Below are 22,135 nucleotides of genomic sequence, written 5' to 3'. Positions count from 1 at the left end.
GAAACAATATTTGTTACATAAATACACAAATTACTTTGCAAATTAACAGACCTGAAATCTAATCTTAATGAAGGCCTAATAATGGAAAATACATGTTGAATAACTCTAACACAGCCCATGTTTTTTTGCTATCAGTGGCAAAGAAGGAATGAAAAGGGAAAGAAGATGAACAAAGTAACTTTTACCCCTGGGAATTGAACCTGGGATCCCTCGCGTGCCACACACAAGATTGCCGACCGGTAGCTATGGGGGTTTGTTAGCCCAACCAGCTATTTCATGCATATGATTTGGGGTGATTGCGTCATGGCATCACACAGGATACATGCTTGCGCAGTGGTTTTCTTGTAAGATTTTTGTAAGATTTATAGGCGTTAGGGTTAATTGGTATAAAAATGACTTTAAAAAAAATCATACACAACACCAATAGTTACTGTTACATGTAAGCCCTGTATAGGGATTTTATTTGACTTTTGCTGCAATCTATACATTGTATTGTTTCACATATCAGCTATTCACCATTCCTTCACATTGCGTAGATAACATGACATATTATTGATGCTGAAGTTGATGTTTCCACACATGCACCTGCTAATGATAACAAAAACCTCTTGTGGGCTGATAAAAAATAAACATTTTGAGATTTTTCTTGTTTTTTATGAAAATTATCAAATTGCCTTAATCATAATTTGAACATATTTTTAGTTGTACAATTCTTAGCGAGATTTACACCAATTTCAGGTTTTGTTACACCGTCTACTTTGTTCAGCTTATAAATGGCAATATTGTGGATTGATATAGAATAGCGTGCGCATGCAGTTGGGCATAGCACATACGCTAGTTGCATTGTGTTTTTGACAAACACTATGATGAAATCTTTAAATGAGTAACTGGATAACTGTTTACTTAGAAGACACAGCAGGTTTCTTTTTCAATGAATATCAATACATGTATATTGTCCCTAATTCACTAGCAAGGCACCCATGCTGCATGAAAATCTAATCACTTCAGGCCTTGGGTATAAAACAGGTTGGAAATAAGGCTGGCCCGCTGATTTGCTATCCTGTAAGCCCCAAATGCTGTTACTGTAAAGTTCTGAAATTCTATAAAGTGTCACAAATGTGGACTATTCAAATCTTCAAACTCTATTATTTTGTATATCGAGAGTCAATTTCCAGGCCCGGTTCAGGGTTCAGGCCCGGATGAGGGTCTAAACATAATATTATTTAAATCCAAGGGCTTGACTTATTTCCAACACCGGGTACAAATTAGGGCAAGAATGTCAACCGATTTATTTCTCCTTATTAATTTTGTTCAATCTGGTCCACTGCAATCTCCCAAGTACATGATACATGCACATGATATACCTAAGCACTCATTCAGTACCCTGATACCTTTGATTTCCCAATAGAGAGGAGGTCTGGAGGCGTCACGATCCGCAAACTGCGCTAGTTCTAGTTATAACTGCAGTGTCATGTACAATTAAATACACTGAATAAGACATGCCTAATACGTACTTCAAATCTATCTGAAATGTACACAACATTTGCATAATAATTAATTATTATTATAAGGCACCTAAGCATCAGTCAAGTCCAATTAAGGCATGTACATTGATCATTGTAACTGTTTACCCACAACATGTAGACCTAATGGCAAAAGCCCCAATTTCTTTACAAAATAAACAAGACAGCTGTAATTTTGATCGATCGTTAATATTAATATACGACAAACTACTACTGATCTTGATCATCACACAAATGTAAAGCCTAAAAAAGCAGTCAATCAATCTGCTTTCACAAACCACCTACATAATGGTGAAACTCACAGCAGCTAAAGGGAGTATCCCATCATGCACTACAGTATATCTGCATGCTCCATAGCAAATGTATACAAAATATAAACAAGAACTGCTTAGATATTGAGAGCTATGGATAGTTTCACAATACTTTAGAGATCATATTTTCTCAAACAAAACGTCTAAGCTCCCTTGATATAAGCGAGTAATTGAAAGTTGAAGTGAGGATTTTGTGTACACTTTCTATGACACAAACAGTTTTATTATGGTACTGCACAGCATGATGGGATACACCTATCAGCTGCTGTGGGTGAAACTACATTGTACATTCTTTATCTTTGATCCAAACTACTGACACTATCTCAACTTACATAACAGGTGATTTCAAAAGTATTTGCATAATAACTTTGATATGTATGTTACCGTGAAAAAAATTAAATGCCCATTATTAAGTAAAATATAGTGTAATGTGCGGAGTTGTAATATTTTGGCAATAACAAAACAGTGTCTACATTTATCCTAAAGTGTATACATTAAAGGAACAGCTCATGTCGGGAACATTTCTACTATTTGGTGGGATGTATTACAAAAATACACATTTTACATTTTTCTGGTAGAAAATAATTATCTTTGGCGATTATGATACAAGTATCCTTACATATTTCTACCCACCTCCCATGGGGCTGAAGTATCACAAAAATGTGAAACGCTAAGTACAATATTGAATATCATATTATACCAAGTTGGAATTATTCTTTACTTGAGGTCCGACTGAAGGTTCCAAGAGGATTTAATGATGTGTTCCTTTAATATACACACACTCTAACATACATGAAGGCACAGAGTGACAAATGGTGAGTTCCTGCTTTGTTAAAATAAACATGTATCCCTGTTTTGTTAGCAAATTTGCCTTTGAGTCTGTACAGTCTGCTTTGACTAATGCATTTACACAAATATATCAAAGCATTGACATCAATGCGTACAAGAAGTAAAAAGCACTGCAGTTGATGAAAATTAATTTTGCTTTTGACTCTATTGTATAGCAAGACATTTTTGTGAGGTTTAGTTTTCATTTTCGCACTTTTCAGAACCACAAATTGAAAAGCCAGGGAAATATAATACACAGACTTTCATGTGTTGCCGTTTGAAACTGTGACAAAGAGAAACCTGAAGCTGTTCAGAACAGTTAAAATCAAAAAAATTGACCGCTAAAATATCTTCCTATACAGTATGCCAATATAATTGGCAATTCATATCAACTTAAGTCCGAATTAGGATATTCCAAAGCTAATAATACATTAGGCACATTATTTGACTGGTTGCATGCTATAAAATGTGAAAACTTATAAAATAATAAGCGAAGAGTTTAAAACAAGAACTGACTATGCCCTTTTCTTTACATAATGGACATAACCAGTTCTCGTGGCCAATACTATATTATTTTGATGCTGTGATTTTTTACTGTCATGGAAAGTTGGTCGTACTGCTGGATTTAGCTAATTACACTTATGTAATAATGCTTATCAACATAAATAAATAAACAAGGCAATCAAAATTACACAATGAGCAGTCAGATCATAGTAACAAATACTTATACCTCTCCAAAATACTGAGTAGTGATATGTTACTGTTGTGAGGTGCTGGTAAAAATACTGCAAAGTACTGTGCCCTGAAACTTTTTTTGTTTTGCTTTTTGTCCAATTGATGGGAGTTTACAAACCCAATATTAAAATTGTGAATATAATCATAATTATCTAAACAACACAAGTAAGTACAAAAAGTTTCTCGTCCAGGCATTCTGAAAAAAGAAGCAGGAGACCCTTTTTTCAAAGAGATCAGATGGATTGTTCCATTTTCTCAACTTTTGATTCCACCAACAGCTGTTTTGCATTCCTACTTCATGTACAGACATATGTGATGCTATCAAGCAAAATCAGTCGGAACTCGGAAATATTAAATTTTCAGTTTCTTATAGGATAGTAAAAAGCATTTACAAAGCTGGATTTTGCAGAAAACCCCATTGAAATTGAACAACTATTTCAAAAGACATGAGCAATTAAAGACTTTCCAAAACAAGAGGAAACAAAAGGAAATAGTTCGTTTGTTTGGCTATATCTCAAAATCAATATTTCGGTGTTCCGACTGATTTTGCTTGATCGCATCACATATGGCGATGTTGAACTCACACCAGAAGTGAAGGACACCACGATCATTCGTAATGGCAAAAAAGAAGAGATCAGCTACTCAAACTAATAGCAAAATAATTCAACAACATTTGGGTGAGGGTTGAGGCACGCTGCAAAAAGTAAGTGGGCGAGGATGAGAAACTTGTGTATTTTTATTACTTGGCCTAATGTTGTACATTTTGATACAACTAAGTGAGATGCTACATACATGTACAATTGTACATGAAATCAAACAAATGTGCACAATAAAAGGAAATACTGATCACATTAATATAATATGTTTTAATCAAATTCAACAATATCTAGATTATATAAGGGAAGATACAATTGGGTATTCACTTCTCTAGATATACAACAGAAGACACAGGATTGCTACATACATTATTACTAATGATTGGTATAAGGCAACATTTTAATACACACACAGGTTGACAGGGGGTATGCCCACTGGTTGGCAGGCTACTGATGGAGCCCGAGGGGCTGTACGGCTAGCATCACATAAATAGCTCAAAAATGAGCTGATTTTGCTCGCTGCACCCTAGCTCCAACCACCTCTGGGCGTGTCACTAATTTAGCACACAACTAAGTCTATGTCAAATCTTGCAAATGACAAAAAAATTGGCTGATTTTGCCCACCCCACCTTCCAACCACCCTGGGCATGCCACCAGTTTAGCACACAAGTAGCTCTATGTCTATCTAAGGCATTGGGATATATATAACACACCAGGTTTGCTTTTGTTTCTTCACTCGAAGAAAAATCTTCACTTCCAATGAGGAACATAAAATAAAAAATCATAAAAAAATCTTGACCATGTGTTACACAAATAGAACCCTATATATGTATTCTTTGGATCGCCTCAAAGTCGGTAGTGACGTCAATGCTTTTTCGAGGGTACGCTGCAAGCATGCCATCAAATTGCCCTTCTACACCTGCATATAATTATACTCTGTGTGATTTACTTTACACCCTTTATTTGATACTACGCCCAGTGATATACCCACCTACGTCACACCATACTAAGGCATACCAATGTATAGGGCTCTAAGGTTACACATGATCTTATAGAATAACATGTAACATAATAAATAAATATTGGAACAAATCAATTTGTTTTTGTTTATAATATATAGTAACGGCATCTGTATAACGATTGAATATGCAATTTGTTACACTAAATAATTTCATTTGCTCAATCATGCACATTTGCCCTTTAATATTTTCAGATTATTTGTTATCATAAAAAACAATTTTGTCATTGGGCAGCAAAAACCTCCTATGTGTCATTGGCCCCTGAACATGTTTAAAGCAAAACCTCCTTTGTAACTTGTTAGCGGTTTTGTTTTATACATATTCAGGGGCCACAATCACATAAAAGGGTTTTCCTGGTCAACGACGATTTGAAATTTGTTCTTAATCATAGAACAATCACAAGTAAAATCATTTCAACACACACTTCTTGTGATTATATCTCAGCAATATCAAAACAACATTTTGAAGTTTGAATTTCAATACAATTATAGCATGAAAGTCAGCGATTTCCAAGATGGCCCCCAATACAAGATTGCATTATTTCATTGTGAGCTACCTTAAAATTACCCAGACTATGCATGCTTTAATTGATATTGGGTGATCAAAATTATAATCTTGATACTCAAGATTAAGATTTTGATGGCCAAATATAGTCAACAATTATGTTATCTTAAATGCTGAGATACAATAACAAAATACAGAGGATTATGGTGCAAATCAAGATTTGAAATGATGAAACAACATTTGTTTCAACATTAAGAAGAGAAATAGTAATTTTAATTTGAAGTCACAATAATTATGTAATTAAACAAATATAAAATAGTATTAACATATGGTCCTTATGGACAAAACTTGACAATGTTCATATGATAATAATAATAATAACTATTAAGGCATAATGATATTTAAGTACTACATGATAAATCTACAATGCATGTATACATACAGATATACATTCTCTCTTACAACTATTTACACCAGCTGGGTAGTCAGACGGCCACATAGTGGATTTGACTTTTATCATCTGAGTGCAAGAGGGTGTATCTACATCTGAAACACAATAACTGCCGAGGAGGAAGATGATTGGAGGCAGGGGACAAACATGGAGTAAAAACAATGCCATTTGGCACTGGATAATTACTGCACTGAATAATTCATGAGATCTGTAATTTTGCCAGCTCTGCATATTCATATCCTCAACTAATAAATTCAGTATATTATTGATCATCAACATCTGTGCTTCTGGTATCAATACTTAGGCCAAGAGAATAGTTATTGAGATTTGCCATTTAGCACTATTATATGTGATTTTGGACCAATTGACTGCAGTTCATACTGATATTGAACACATTCATACATCCTGATTTACAGGCAGTGTTGTCTATCCTTTGTAGACCTGACACTCTTGCACTCACATGACCATTTACATTTTGGATACTGTGGTATTGTTACCTCATGTATACAAAGCTGATACTGTTTATTAAAAACTATCATAGACCATGTAACTGTACAAATGCCCTCTAGAATTAAGCATGAGCCATTATTAATATATTTACCAATGCTTTGCTTTGCATTCACTTAGTTATTTCAATGCTCACAATTTACCTTCATTAACACAATTTAATATGTGACCTCCATGGACGAAAGAGGTAACAGACCGCGTGCAACTACAACCAGTCGAAGTCTCAGCATCACCCGATTGTTCCATGAAATGCGACAGGCAAAACTACTACGCACTTATTGCGTATTCTTACGGTCGCGAAGACACACGACGCTGATGTGATTGTTAGATACGGCACGATCGAAGAATCGGCCCTCGTGAATATGCGAGAACTCACAGCATACAATACACTGGGACTTTGTTGACTGTTTGAGTGCGGTCTGTTACTCTTTCGTCCATGGTGACCACAATCCAAAAATGGCTAATACTTATTGCATGCATACATTTGTCCTTATAATTATCATGATTATGATATTAACCTATCATCATCTGATGACTTGCTAGGATGATAGCAGGTATAGCATTGTGTATGCTGCCCTCTTCTGAAGTATAGCAAGTGAGTTGGCTGTCACATGAAGTCCTTCCTCATACGGTGATGGCAGGCAACTTAGTGATGAGAACTTTAATTCATTGTCTAGTACACATGAATGCAAGATTAACAATTTTGGGATAAATCGGGTTTACAATTTGCAGACAGGAATGTGATATTTCACAGCATTATTCAAATTACATTTGTTCCATATTTTTAAATGGTCATTCATTGTCTTTATATAAGGTGATTTACTGTACACCCTTTTACTGTCAGTACATTCACTTTATAATCCTCAGTATAGCAACTTACATTTTTTTACTCAATTTTACAAAAATTGTCAAACTTACAATTTTTACTCACAATGAAAATCAGCAAAAATAACCCCAATTCAAAGCTGGAGAACTACAGCAAAAGTTAAACTTTTTCAAACTTCAAATATTTTCACTCTTCACCAAATAATGACAAATTGAAAGGGGAGATATATTTCTTCAACAAAGTTTCACTCATGCAACCATATTAAGTTGTAATGGCTTGTCTTAAGGTTATAAAAATGTTCACTTTGACTATAGTTCACTTTGGTATTTACTGTTCACATAATTTGCATATTTAAATACTTTTCAATTTTCAGCATAGGCCCCTAGCAAGAAATGGTGCCAGCCTTTACACACATTAACAGACATGCACTTTACACAACATCGCACATACATGCGCAATCATATTATGAGTAGTAGGCTGCACCTGTTGTCCCCATTAATATGAACTGTTTCATCCATACATGCAAAAGAATTTAATTACACTCATCAGCAATACTGCCAAGAAACAAAATTTGTTGATGGGAATCGCTTATCTTCATAAACCAAACGGATACAAAGTTACACACTGTTCTTCAAGTCTTATTATTTCTAGGGTGTTTTCAGGCTCCATTCCCCTACTTTCTGTTGCTGTTATACCAACTCTGGGTGGATTTGTTTTAGAGAGTGCCACCTTAACACAGTATGTGGTAATTGAACTTTACAGTATGTGTCTGAGTATGTGTCTGTTTATATAACATGCACCATACACATGTAGATAACTGTGTTAATAAATCTTCCCAAGTACCGGTATCAAAGTTAAACCCTGCATCCAAACAAATGCCTCTATGATGTGGGGCAAGATGAGTTGATGAAACAGTTTCTCTTTGGTCTAGTTCTTGACTAGTAACTGCTGAACAACTTCTCAAAGATGTCATAGTTAATCTCTGCCAAAAATTGTCACAGTATGATTGGTTGCTATGGCACTTACAAACCACATCCTTAACAGTGTACTGAGCTACCCTGATATATGCCATGACATATATTGATAATCCATGTTCCCAAATGTTAGTTAAATAAGCGTACCTCTTCAGCAAAAGAAGGAGACTTTGGACACCTTGACAAGATGCAAAGATTTGAAGCTTTTGGAAATAGTATGCCTATTCTTCTTGCCTACATCTGTTTCATCATCCAAACACAACACAGACTTAACCACATCATCATGGTTATTATTATGACCAATGGCTCTGGGCCCAATAACAACCATGTTTGACTTTTCTGAGAAATGTCAGAATTCTATGACACATTTCCACTCCACAACCGCAAACATTAAGGTAAACTAATGGGTAATAAAACCATCATCCCAAAGCTTACAAAGTAATTATGCATATATTATACTCTCTTAAATTTTCCTATTAAATATTCAATCAAAAAGATAGATTTTTCAATCTTTTGCTGCCTGCAGTTAGAGATGAATCATTTTTTGAATGATTTGAATTTTCAATCTTTTTCACTTATCAAAAGGAGTGAGTATCACTCGTTTAGAGATTGAAGCCAGGAATAATGTTTTCCAATTGAATATTCACACAAAAGAATTGATTTTTGTTATTTTTTCTAAATTTTTTGCTGGCCGACTGCTGATAGGGACAAATACTTTCCAATTGAAAAACAAAAGATTGAAAATATTCACTATAAAAGGTTTGAAATTTCATTCCAACCATATACAATGTATGACACTTTGAATAACAGTCAATCCAAAATTCAATTTTAATCTCTTTTTTAACCAATTTAGACCGATTCCCATCATCAACCACTAAAAGACTGAAATATTTCAATCGGTCAATTTAAAAGAGTACAATATATCAAAGTCAGGACCCTTTTTGATATACACTCAAAACAGTATCAGCAAAATTCAACTGAAGTTCCATGACAATGACGCGAAGGACTCGGCATCTTGTTCCCATTTCTCTCTGTGTATCTTTAATATAGCTTTTTCATTTGAGTTGTACAGTTTGTTGTTTATACTCCGGATGAGGCAAATATACAGATGACCGCTACTTGGTAATAAGAGTCAGTTGTGTTACTTAGCAACCGTTATTGTGTTGTTGAAACCATGTTCTGCCTCAACAGTAGCCTGCAATGAAACCAAAAGAAAATCATTACAATACACTGAACATAACCAAGCCTGTCTTTTATGATGCAACTAGAAATAACAGCATATAGATAGAAGATGTAATTATAAGGAAAAACAGCCTTGGTAAAGTGGATGAATAGAGATTTGGTATGTTTAATAGTAAAGATACTAATAAACACAGGGTAAATAAAATAACATAACTTATGATGTTCACTTTTCTTTCTATAAAATTTCCTTTTTTTCACACCAGGGGTATTTATTCTCATTGTGTGTGTGTTAAGGTTGTACTTTTGTGAAAAGGTGAACAGTCATACTCATGGGACAGAAACAATACCCCTTATTTTAGGAGCCCCTTTAAAGAAACCCATACCATTCCTCTTGTGTGTCAGCTTTATTGGTCTCAATATTCGAGTGCAAACTAGGTCGTTAGAAAGAATAAGCTCAGTATCAATTTTACATAATTGCCATGAATACTTTTCTACATAAGTAAAGCAGCTAATAACACAAATGGCTTATTGCTTCCGATTTCACAAAAAATATGGGTCAGTGCAAATAGACCGGTGTATTATAATGTCATAATAGAAATTGTGATAGGGTATCTGCATTTTGGCTTTGATTTTAGGTGGGGCAGCTGAGCACTAATAAGGTCAATTTTGAACATGCAAATTAAAAACAAATCCATTTGTATCGGACATCAAATGACAGAAAAATGTATATCACTGTTATAATTTTGATAAGCAAAAATTTGGAAACAATCTGAAAATATTAGCATCATAAAATAAATGGTTTAGATATTATATTGACAGACATTTCTCTACAATGATATCATCACCAGGGTGGGGCAGGCAGTGAGCTCTGTGAGCTGAGGTAAATTATGGATTGGCACTACTCGGCAGTACATCTATAAATACAATCACTGCTCCATGAAAGATAAAACATTGATTTTCAAGCAGCTTGCAATAAAAATATGACTGGTTTAATACACACAATGACTGCACATTGCCAGCAAAATTACATCACAAAGCAATAAAATTGAATTTCACCAGGGAATAAAAAAGCCATGCACATTATGGCATTTTTGCTTACTTTGGAGGGTAAAATTAGTTTACTATAGTATCTTGATTTGTTTTTTCTTCGCTCTGTTATCTTTATTTCTGGACTGATGAAATATTATGTTACACTGAACTCTGGATGTAGTGCAATTTTTGCCAATGTCATCCCAATCTATAAACCTTGGTGGGGGGCGGGGCACTTTTTTCGACATCCAAATATTCTAATTACTATATATAGCTAGATATTTTTGCAGTGTTAAATTTTTGTGGTTTTAACTGTTCTGAACAGTTTCAAGCAGCTACACATTGAAATGGGTATCAAATATTTTCACAGACTTTAAGAGCTCGGATAGCAATGTTTGCACAGTATTGTTTGTGGGAAATGAGAGCTCATTAGACATATCGAATTGCATTCTTAATATGAAGAATAATTTTAATTGTACTGAATACAAATTTGATGGCAAATTATTAAAAATTTAATATTTTTGATAAGCCGACGATAATTTGAACATTTTGACTTTTCGTATTAAAGATATTCATTTTTCCCCAAAAGACCTACAAAATGAGATCTTTTGGTAGAAATTTTACTTCGAGGACTGTTAAATATGAAAAAAAAATATAATTTGCCATAAACTGTGTTTTAAACCACCAATTAAAAAAAAAATCAAAATTATTTAATATCAGCAGTAAAGTAGGTAATGGGGATACGCATCCTGCACAAGAACAAATAAACACAATGGGGAACGATTGCTCGCTACAAGAGGAAACTGAATATATTTTAATAAGAAAGAGTGAACAGTTAAACCAACCCAAATGTTACAATTAAACTTATTAAAATATATTCAGTTTCTTGTAGCAGCAATCGCTCTCATTGTGTTTATTTGTTCTGTGCAGGCATGCGATCCCCATTACCTACTTTACTTATAATTATACTGGGGAAACGATTACATCAATAATGATCTCCTGCACTGATACGCATTGGTTAATACTTGTGTGTGTATTGTATACCATGATCATGGTATACATTAGACCACAGCTTTAACCAAATGCGCTTATCAGTGGGAGCTGGTAGCCTAATGGATAAGGCGTCTGCCCCAGATATCGGAAGGTCGTGGGTTCGATTCCATGCCGCACATTCCCTTGCTTTTTTACAAGTTGGGTTGTGTGCCGGTCGGGATTTGTGTTTATTTGTTGTCATGTTTAATTGTAACACTTTGGGTTGGTTTAACTGTTCACTCTTTCTTAATATCAGCAGGTCAATCCTCGTATTCAGAACATTTGCAATTCGATATGTCTGATGTGCTCTCATGTCCCACACAAAATACTGCGCAAAACGTTGCTATCTGATTCCTTAAATTTATGGTTCTGAAATTGACTGCAAAAAGTATCACATCCCATATAAACCTCATGAAAATATCCCACTGCACAGTAGTCTTTTATTTGCAATAGAGTACCGAAGTGTGACGTCATAAAATTTTCTTTTTTTGCATTTCAGCATTTTCATGACCATATTTCAGTAGAACATGATGAAAAACATCCACAGTCCAAATTTGGTGGGAATCGGATTATGAGGGCCCGAGATATGGCCGCATGAATACCTAATTAGCCCCATTGAAATCAGTGTAAATTGGACTGGTTCATAACTGTTTGGAACCAGGCCAAAGTAAATAAATAAATAAATAAAATGCTGCTACCTATCTATTTTTCTACAGCATTTCACACAACAATGCATCATTTTATTAATTTGCCCATCTTCTCTACAATTACAAACATCATCAAGCTACTACATGGATCTACTCACACATGACATAGCTGCTGTATGTAATTGGCTGCTACATATTGCCACGTCAGCACACAACTTACCTTCCTTAAATCTACTCTATCCTCTCCATCCACAACAAATTTGTATGTATATTCCCCTACTGCAAGGTCAAGGGTCAAACTGAAGGTGCCCTCACCGCTAGTGTGATAGATAGCAGCAAGGAATAAAGGTTTGAATAAAGAGTCATAGGGTTAAATTACAGATAGATATCTAGTAAACATTTGTATGCAGCAGTTTCTGGTTTACCAGTTCCACCCGATTTCAACAATTGATAAACCAGAAACTGTTGACATATAAAAGATTGAAATAACATTTCAGAAAATAGTAATGAGATCTGATATTAACAATCAGGTACCAACATCCATCACATCTAAGCAATTTGCTGATACTTTTTGAAATTTTTATCCAACCAACAAGCAAAGAATTTAACACAAGGTTCTGTATGATTACAGAAGTTGGTGCCCTAAGTCATATCAGTTCTCATCATTTCAAACATTAGTAGCAGAGATCATTACCTGATTAGGGTTCTCTTTCCAGTCACCATCTACTACATACTTAAATTGGTAGTCTCCAGGCTCTAAATCTAGTTTAGCTGTGAACATACCATCACTGGATGAGATAGACATACATGGGGTGTTACAGCCAGGTGTAGTACATTCAGGTGCAGTGGTCAGTAAGTGAGTTAGTCCAGTGCAAAGGAACAAAAGTGAATATGAGTGCAAACTGATTAGCTACATGGAACACACTTCTTTACAATACAACAATGAAAAAGTTTTTTTTTTAAAAACATTGCTACTCTACACATGCAATTTTTCCACAATTGGTTTGTTTCCATAATGCAAAACCAGCAACAGCAAGAATATAGCATCAAAATGTGTTATTGTTGGACTCAATTTACAAAATTATAGAACAATTCAATCCTAAACAAATTGACCATAATAATTTAAAAAAAAAACATTTTCTGGTCACAAATAACTTCCTTTTTTGTGGTCCTTCTTGTGTGAAGTGTATTTCTTGAGTGTTCCCACCCTGCGCCAAATAAGTACTTTTGCCGAAGCACTTTTGATTTCCATTATAAATGCTGCTTGAATTGTTTTCATGCAATTTCTTGTGGAAAACTAGGCGTACAAATATTACCAAAAAAAGTTCTAAATCACCAAAATTACAAGAAATTTAGTCAATATTGAATAATAATCTAATAACATTTAATTGTTTTAATGAAAAATCTGACTAGAAAATAATACCAATCTTGTTTTCAAAACAATACATGCATCTTCAGACAACATAAGCTAATAAATATTTTGCACAAGTAAAATCAATTGCATGGATTATTCAGTGCAGCACATACAGCATCCCACTGGGTATCATTAGTAGTGGTCAATACTATTGAAATCAACACACAGTAGTAGTAAGTAATCACATGGTTGGCTCGTTGCAAGATCCAAATCAATTCATTGAACATACTGCATATTACACAGTCTGCAATGCAGCCTTGCCTTTGGTGATCTTAATCATGTATTAATTTGTTCTCACTTTTATTCCCCCAATGCCTGAAAATGTTGTTTTATTCTGAGAGAAACATCGATATATTATTAATTTGTTCCCACTTTTTCTCCCAATGCCTGAAAATGTTGTTTTATTCTGAGAGACACATCGATATACAAAGATATTATATATTTATAACTTGTGATGTATCTCAAAATCAAATGTTTTCCCCACAAATCAGAAAAATAACAGATTTCACAAATCACAGATTCACTTAAAATAAACTCAATCAATATATCATTTAAGGTAACCAGTCAACATTTATTGTTCATAAATATTTTTGTGTATGAAGATATAATATTATTTGAAAATTAAAAAAAATCTTAAAATCTGAATCTGAACTCAATGACATGTCAGATTACTTTTACAAGTCATCTCAGAGCAATTCATGTCCAATTCACTGGCAAATTCAAGAGTAAATTTCAAGGTATTTTAAAAATAAACTGCTAAATAAAGTGCTAAATAACTACAAATGTCACACACAAAACATTGCCAGATGCAAGGCTACATGGCAATCTCACTCGTTTATGAACATTAAGCCAAACCATCATGCTTTTAAATGATACATTACAACAAAAACAGAAATGTAATAGAAAATGCTTTCAGCTAAGGAGGACCATTCAGTAAACATGTGCTTGAATGAAAAGGAGAAAAAAACCCAAGAATTTCATATCCATACTAAAAAAGCACATCCTTTCATGCAGCCTTTCTGCACTTATATCTTAGAGAATGATATGAAATAGTCATTGTAGTATTTTAAAGGTGTTTTAATTGTTTTGTCAATTATAAATTTTACAAAAATTTTACAAAAATAATCATTGTCTCCGGATTACTATTCACCTTTTCGGTAATCCAGAAAGTCTTTGTGATTGGATGATGTATCATCGATGTACACATCTTTACTGCACAATTCATTGATGTGCACACCTTTATTTCAAATATTGCACTGTAAAGATCATAGATATACGCAATGATGATATGTTCAATTGCATAGGCTTGAAAGATTTACCAACAAGCAAGTCTTCAAATAAACAGGCGCCAGGAGCAAATTTGCTCTCGTAAAGCCACCAATTGCTCCTGGTCCTTGTAAAATTCACATGAACCAGGAGCAATTTTCTGAAACAAATTGCTCCTGGTTCCAGTTTTTGAATTTGATGCAGTAGTGCTGGTATGCTGTATTGTATGCAGTAAAAGGAGTTACTATTTGAAAATTGCTCCTGTTTCTTCAGAAATTGCTCCTGGTTCTTGTAAAATCCCAGTGAATCAGGAGCAATGTTCAAAAACAAAAATTGCTCCTGGTTATAGTCCGCTTATTTCAAGGCTTGCCAATAAGGTGAATTCAGACATCACTTCTTGTTTGGTGGAATGCTGTTTAGGCACAAGTGTCAATCCTAGCTATGGATGGATTCATTCATGCACATATTTACAAATTTGAGTGATAAATGAGGGGACACAACCAAACAAAGTGAGTCATTTGTTGAGATAAAATCAATTTTCATCACAGATTCTAGAAGATCTGTGTTTCATATTCTTGGAACTTTATAAATATATGCTGAAAATCCCATTAAAATGAGACGTAGGCGCTCCAAGAGATGTGTCAATTTATCACTTCTTTAACCACATCTCCTAATCAAATAAACCACAAATGACTGACTTAGTTTGACTACATCACAAAAGGCATCAAGATAACGTACGGTAGTGAGTGCTTATATTGAATTGAATCTAACTAGTTGTACAATGTATGCGTAATGGAAAATATTGCGTAAATTGATGATCAAGGATGGTTATATCATGTTCAATATTAATAATAAGGACAAGGTCGCCACTTTTCAAATTCAAACATGGCTTTCTAAGGAATGCTTATAACTTAACATCTTCTGGCGGTTGACACAATTTGTAGTATTTTCAGAATGAATCTAAACTAATTTATGAAAGTTGAATATCAAAATAGAAATTGATAATTACATTTCCCATTTTTATTGACTCAGGTGAAGCATGGTACACTAAAAAACTTACCTATTTACTAGAGGAACTTGGTCTTTCCAGTCATTAAAGCTGCCTGTTACAAACACCTCATTACCACCATCCTCCCATTTAAACTCAACAGAAACTTTCTCTTCCGTTGTACTAGCTGGCTCTTGCGGTGATGGTGCAACTTCCCCATTTGTGACTACGCCTCCACTTTCGTCTGACTCTTTAGGCTCCTCAACAGCCTGTTCTTTGTGACTCTCATCAACAGGTGTTTCTGCTGGTTTAGACTCTTCTACAGTTTGATTTGTGGTGCTTTCTGTTACTTGGAGTACATCATCTGCAGCAGCAGGTGCTTCTTCTGCTGATTTCTCTGGCTCTACAGCAGGTGTCTCCTCTGTGATTGCTAGAGGTTCTTCTGCTGCTGGTGCTGCTGGTTCAGGGGTACTCTCAGCTTGTTGTTCTGGTTCAGGGGCACTCTCCTCCTGTTGTACTGGTTCTTCTGGTTTTGGTTCTGGTTCTGGTTCAGCTGCTGCTGCTTGTTCTTGTGGCTGTTCTGGTGAAGGTGCTGGTTCTGCTTCCTTTTCAGGTTCGGTGGGTGCTGCTGCTGCTGGTTCTGGTTCTTTGGCTTCGGGTTCCTTTGGTTCCTCCTGGAGTTCGAGATAAATCAGGATGTAAAATCAAATTGGATTTGATTGGTATTTTAGATAAATGCATGCAGACTGATATTTTACACAAGAAAATTAGTGATTAAAGAAATTATGAAACTCATAACAATTCACGCTATTTATATCAATATATCAAAAAATAAACTTGTTATATTACAAGTGCAGTTTGGTATCAAGTGTTAGTGAACTTGCAAAGTGTGAAATGCTGTTAAAAGGATATTTAAATATACATAAATGACAGTGTTGACAATATTAGTAAATACTGTATCCATTCAGACTAATTGTAGTAGAAGTGAAAGACATGCTTGAACATTTCTGATGGTTGAATGTAAATTGTACAAGATTACACAGATGGTGTAGATTGAAAGAAAGAAATCTTTTTGTAATTATGATTTCCACATGACCAGGCATTCCTTTAGGCGACGAAAATTAAAAACCTGTGCTTTACAGGCGGGCTGACTTTTGAAGTAGAGTAAGGCTAAATTGACCTAAAAATATCACAAGATACTTGACATTTTTTGGACAAAATCAGATCATTTTTTACAAACATTTTGAAATATTTTTCAGTTAAAATCAATATAATGGCCAATAAATGGCTGATTTTACATGAATTCAATGAAATTTGAAAAATGTAAAATCAGAGTCGTTCCAGCTGTAAAACAGGGTTTTGTTTTTCATCGCCTTATGGCCTGTTTGTGTTATTTTCTGCAATATCTTCATTAGTCTGGTCATCCTTTATGTAAAATGAACAAAATGTAAATGTACTCAAGTAGATATCGAAACTCCAATATATCCTGTAATAACAAAAGTTCAATCACACTGCGATAAGTATGATGCACTCAGCTCAGCCAGATGATAACATCTGACACCACAAAATAGTAATCTGGTCAAGCCTGTCTGCCGAATGCCTGTTTTGCTTCACAGAAAAAAGAAGGTCAAGCAAAGTTTAAGATTCAAATGAGTTATAATGAAGCTACATGATTTTGTCAAACATTTGGAGCAATCCTGATTTAATAGCTGTGTTCAAATCTACAGGTCTATATCACAGATGTGAGAGATCAAGTAATTTTTAATGATTTTAAACACCCCCTATTCTTCTGTTTTCCGTCAAGAAACTCTAGCATAATTTTGCATAGAGAGAATGTGGACCCTGGACATCATTGATTTTGGAGGAGAGTTCTAAAAAATAATAATTGCCAATCTATTGTTTGTCCTACATGTAGTTCAAGAGATCAGGCAATGACTGATTTCAACCATTATAGTTGTGGCTAAGGACCGAATTGCTCTGTGAAGAAAAACCGATGTTTTCTGGCTACATCTTGAACATACATCTGTGTGGGGCAAGCATTTTGTAACATTAGACCATAAGCTGTAGCAAGTATCACTAAAATCACAGCATTTCAGCAAATCGATCGCAAAGATTGGAGTAGTGGTACTGTCAAATGATGAAGACAACTTAGAACAGGCTACACACAAAATCAATTTCCTCCTGCATGACACACTTATCAAGCACTGCAAATTTACTTACAGGGAACAAACTTCACATTAATAACAACAAAAAATCACTTCAATGTTTATTAATTCAGTGGTAGATGTTTATCACACAGTAATATTCCAGTATACGTGTTGCAATCCAAGGAAAAGATTGGTTGGTTTTTTCTGAAGGCACAACAGGAGAGGCTTTTCAGGTACAAGACAAGAGGAATCTGGAAGAGGAATTAATCTGGACAAGAGTAGGTATGTTATCTTCTGCATCTGCTCCTGAGGATAGTACTTAGTATGTGTTAGAAGCGTAAGGTCACACACTAGGAATACTATAATGGCAAGACTACGGAGTTAACCACAAAGAATTCTGACTACACTGCAGTACACCACCATAATCACTTTATAGCAAGTGTTAAAGGAGTACTGCAACACATGGATCATCCACCTGACACAAGAACTACACTGCCATGTAAGCACCACAAGACATACATTCACAAGTATATATTACCACAACAGCTGGTGTTGGTTGATCAGAGCCAGCCTCTGGAGACAGTACTGGTGCAGATTGGTCAACTAGTGCAGGTGCTTCAGCTATGGGTTCTGGAGTAGGGGTTTCAGCTGTTGGAGGTGCAGATGTTTTATCAACTGGTTCAGGTGCAGGTGTTACAGCAACTAGTTCAGGTGTAGCTGCTTCCTGAACTGGTGCAGGTGCTTCAGCTACTAGTTCCGGTGCAGGGGCTTCAGCAACTGGTTCAGGTGTAGATGCTTCCTGAACCGGTGCAGGTGCTTCAGCAACTGATTCAGGTGCAGGGGCTTCAGCAACTGGTTCAGGTGCAGGGGCTTCAGCAACTGGTTCAGGTGTGGGCGTTTCAGCAACTGATTCAGGTGTAGATGCTTCATGAACCGGTGCAGGTGCTTCAACAACTGGTTCAGGTGCAGGTGTTTCAGCAACTGGTTCAGGTGTAGCTGCTTCCTGAACTGGTGCAGGTGCTTCAGCAACTGTTTCAGGGGCAGGTGTTCCAGCAACTGGTTCAGGTGCAGATGTTTCAGCAACTGGTTCAGGTGTAGCTGCTTCCTGAACTGGTGTAGATACTTCTGCAACTGGTTCAGGTGCAGGAGTTTCAACAACTGGTTCAGGTGCAGGAGTTTCAACAACAGGTGCAGGAGTTTCAACAACTGGTTCAGGTTTAGAGGCTTCCTGAACTTGTTCTGGTGTAGGTGCTTCAGCAACTGGTTCAGGTGCAAGGGCTTCAGAAACTGGTACAGATGCAGGTGCTTCTTGAACTGGTACAGGTGCAGATGCATCACTAACTACATTTGCTACAGGGTCAGAGGTCATATCTAGTAAGGGCTGACCAGTAAAAGTCTGTTCTGATTGGGGGATTTTTGCAGATTGGTTAGGATCTGCTTCTTGCACTGATAGTTCACTATCACTAGGATATTGTTCAATTAGTTGCACCTGCTGCTCAGAAGAAGTAGAAGTGCTTTGTTGCATAGATTCATTGGGTGCTATTGATGCAGACTGGTCTGATACTACATCTTGTGAAGAATTTTCAGTATCTACTACAAGTGCATCACTAGATTCATCTTGTGCAGATTGTTCACTAGATGTTTGGGATTGCTCAACTACAGGTTGCTCAGGTACAGTTGAGGTTTGCTGCAATTCTGGGGCATCTGCGACCGAGGTGGGTGTTTCAGAAGCTGCCTCTTGTGTTGATACACTTGATTCTGGTGATACATCTTGTGCAACTGGTGCTGCTGGCTCTTGTGGTTTTTCAGGTTCGGTGGGTTCCTATTTAAAAAAAACAAATCGTGTCAACCAAATAATAATTAGCTACCTTTGAGTTGTTGGGATTAATGTGCTGGTTGATGACCATTGAACAGTATGACGGAGTTCACCAGATAACAACACACCAATGACTGCAGAGGTGCAAAGATAAAATTAGTCAAAGTATACAAACACATGGAAACAACATTAGGAATAACATTTGATAGGCCTTCTGGAGGTATAGTAATTAGTATGTCAGGATTACATAGAATCTCTGGAGGTACATGGAATGATGGGACACAAAAACGAAACTGGAATCGACTGAAAATAAAATTGAATGAACAATGAAAAGAAATAAACATATTAATTTAAAAATCCTAATGTATGAGGAAAGTGCAATATGCGTAACAATGTACAAGTGCAAAGTTTGTGCAAGACTGTTAGTAGAAAGTAGAGTTGTACTGGTACATCATATGAAGTGGTGTAATTGTGCCTAATGTGCAAGACCAGTAAATGAAGTTAATCACATTCCACCAAAAAACACATGCATCTGGCTACAAATTAATTACCACTGCAAGCTCTGATGGACTTGTTTCTCCATTTACTGTTGCTTGTTCTTCTTTGTCTTCTTCCGGTGTTTCTCCTTTGGTATCTTCTGCATCAGGTACTAGAACGGGTGATTCTTGCTCTGCCAATTTTGTTGACTCCTCAGCAATCTTTTCTGGTTCTGAAGTTTCAACCTTTTCTGGTTCAGGTGTCTCTTCTTGGACAACTTCAGGAGCTTCTGAGGTTTCTACCTTTTCTGATTCAGGTGTCTCTTCTTGGACAACTTCAGGAGCTTCTGAAGTTTCTACCTTTTCTGGTTCAGGTGTCTCCTCTTGGACAACTTCAGGAGCTTCTGAAGTTTCTACCTTTTCTGATACAGGTGTCTCTTCATGCACAACTTCAGGAGCTTCTGAAGTTTTAACTATTTCTGGTTCATGTGTCTGTTCCTGCACAACATCAGGAGCTTCTGAAGTGTCTACCTCTTCTGGTTCAGGTTTCTCTTCTTGCACAACTTCAGGAGTTTCTGAAGTGTCAACTTTTTCTGGTTCACATGTCTCTTCCTGTGCAAGTTCAGGAGTTTCTTTTTCAGGTTCAGACATATCTGGAGCAGCAGCATCTTCAACTGCTTCTTTCTTCTCTGATATATCCTCTGTTTCTGCCTTTTCTGATATAGACCCCTCTTCTTCATCTTTAGATTCTACATTTTGCTCTGGTTCTACATGTTCTTGTGCTGATGCATATGATGATGAATCCTCTGCTAATTCAGGGGCCGCATTCTCTACTGCAGCTACTTTTGTTTCTTGTGCTGGTTCAGTGGCTGCCTCTTCTTTGGGTTGTTCTTGTTCAATGGCCCCATTTTGTGTTATTCCATTTTCTTCTGTTACAATCACATCAACTGGTTTGTCTTCCTCCTAAACAGCATGTAAACAAAATTTAGTATTCAAAGAATGAATATTTGTTAACTTTGTTGTAAATAACATTTAACATGCACAATCTCAAAACATCAACTATGTGCAAAAATTATCAAATATTAAAAGCAATCATTAATTTCATGAATAGTTTGTCAACCAATGCAGATGTAGCCAATTATGTGACAGAAGCAGCCAATTCAGTATAGTAACCAACTTGAAAGGCTGATCATCCTGGCTGACAAACTTTTCAAACATTCTAGTAATAATAATGATAATATTACAAAACATTGCATATCACACCAGTTTTCAGACACACAAAGTTAAAAACAGCCATGCACAACTATCAAAGAAAACAAATACATCTGAAAAGTGAAAGACATAATTAGACAACATGAAATAGTGAAGGGAAGGGACTCCACTGACCACCTACTGTAGGGGTCACCAATCAAGTGGTGTAGGGAGGCTGGTAGGTTCAGGAGCAATGCTCTGTGATCATAGAGGTGCATCCTGAAGCTATTGGTTTATTGGCCTATTAAATTTTGACAAACGTTTTTAGTTTGCAAGACATTATACAAATATATGACAAAAATACAGGATTTTAACCCGACCTTCTATTAATTTTACTGATTCAAATTCAATTCATTCTTTTCCACTTCTAAGTAAACATAAAATATATATATTTTCTCACAGTTTTGAAGGTAAAATTACAAATCAGGGCATAGGGAACACTTTTATAGTGTGCAAGATTGCACCCTGAAATTATAGGAGGCATAACTGAGCAGCAGAAGGGGGCTGTATTCAAGTTGAAAGTTTTAAGTAAAATTTTCAAGTCTGAAAAATAAGACAATAACAGATTCCAACAAATGATTTTCAATAAACATTTTGTCAGCCATCTTGATCC

At 35.7% G+C, this 22,135-nt stretch overlaps 2 protein-coding genes across 3 annotated transcripts in view; both read right to left on the bottom strand.

The window, feature by feature from the left end:
• Positions 1-9,154: 9,154 nt before the first annotated feature.
• Positions 9,155-21,246, bottom strand: LOC140153045 (uncharacterized). The gene is made up of 4 exons (XM_072175646.1): positions 20,347-21,246; positions 15,905-16,506; positions 12,385-12,481; positions 9,155-9,469 (listed from the first exon to the last, which is right to left on the bottom strand). Exons 1-4 carry the CDS (start codon positions 20,920-20,922, stop codon positions 9,416-9,418), a joined length of 1,329 nt encoding a protein of 442 aa, XP_072031747.1. The 5' UTR covers positions 20,923-21,246; the 3' UTR covers positions 9,155-9,415.
• Positions 18,452-22,135, bottom strand: part of LOC140153044 (uncharacterized) — a 45,486-nt gene continuing 41,802 nt past the window's right edge. For both annotated transcript variants that reach the window (XM_072175644.1, XM_072175645.1), the window contains exon 3: positions 18,452-19,801. In XM_072175644.1, the coding sequence (XP_072031745.1) occupies positions 18,467-19,801 (1,335 nt within the window). In that variant the 3' untranslated portion in view covers positions 18,452-18,466. The remainder of the gene's footprint in view (positions 19,802-22,135) is intronic.

The sequence above is a fragment of the Amphiura filiformis genome, chromosome 5 (assembly GCF_039555335.1).
Source record: "Amphiura filiformis chromosome 5, Afil_fr2py, whole genome shotgun sequence".
Taxonomy (NCBI): domain Eukaryota; kingdom Metazoa; phylum Echinodermata; class Ophiuroidea; order Amphilepidida; family Amphiuridae; genus Amphiura; species Amphiura filiformis.
This window is presented reverse-complemented; position numbering and strand designations above follow the sequence as displayed.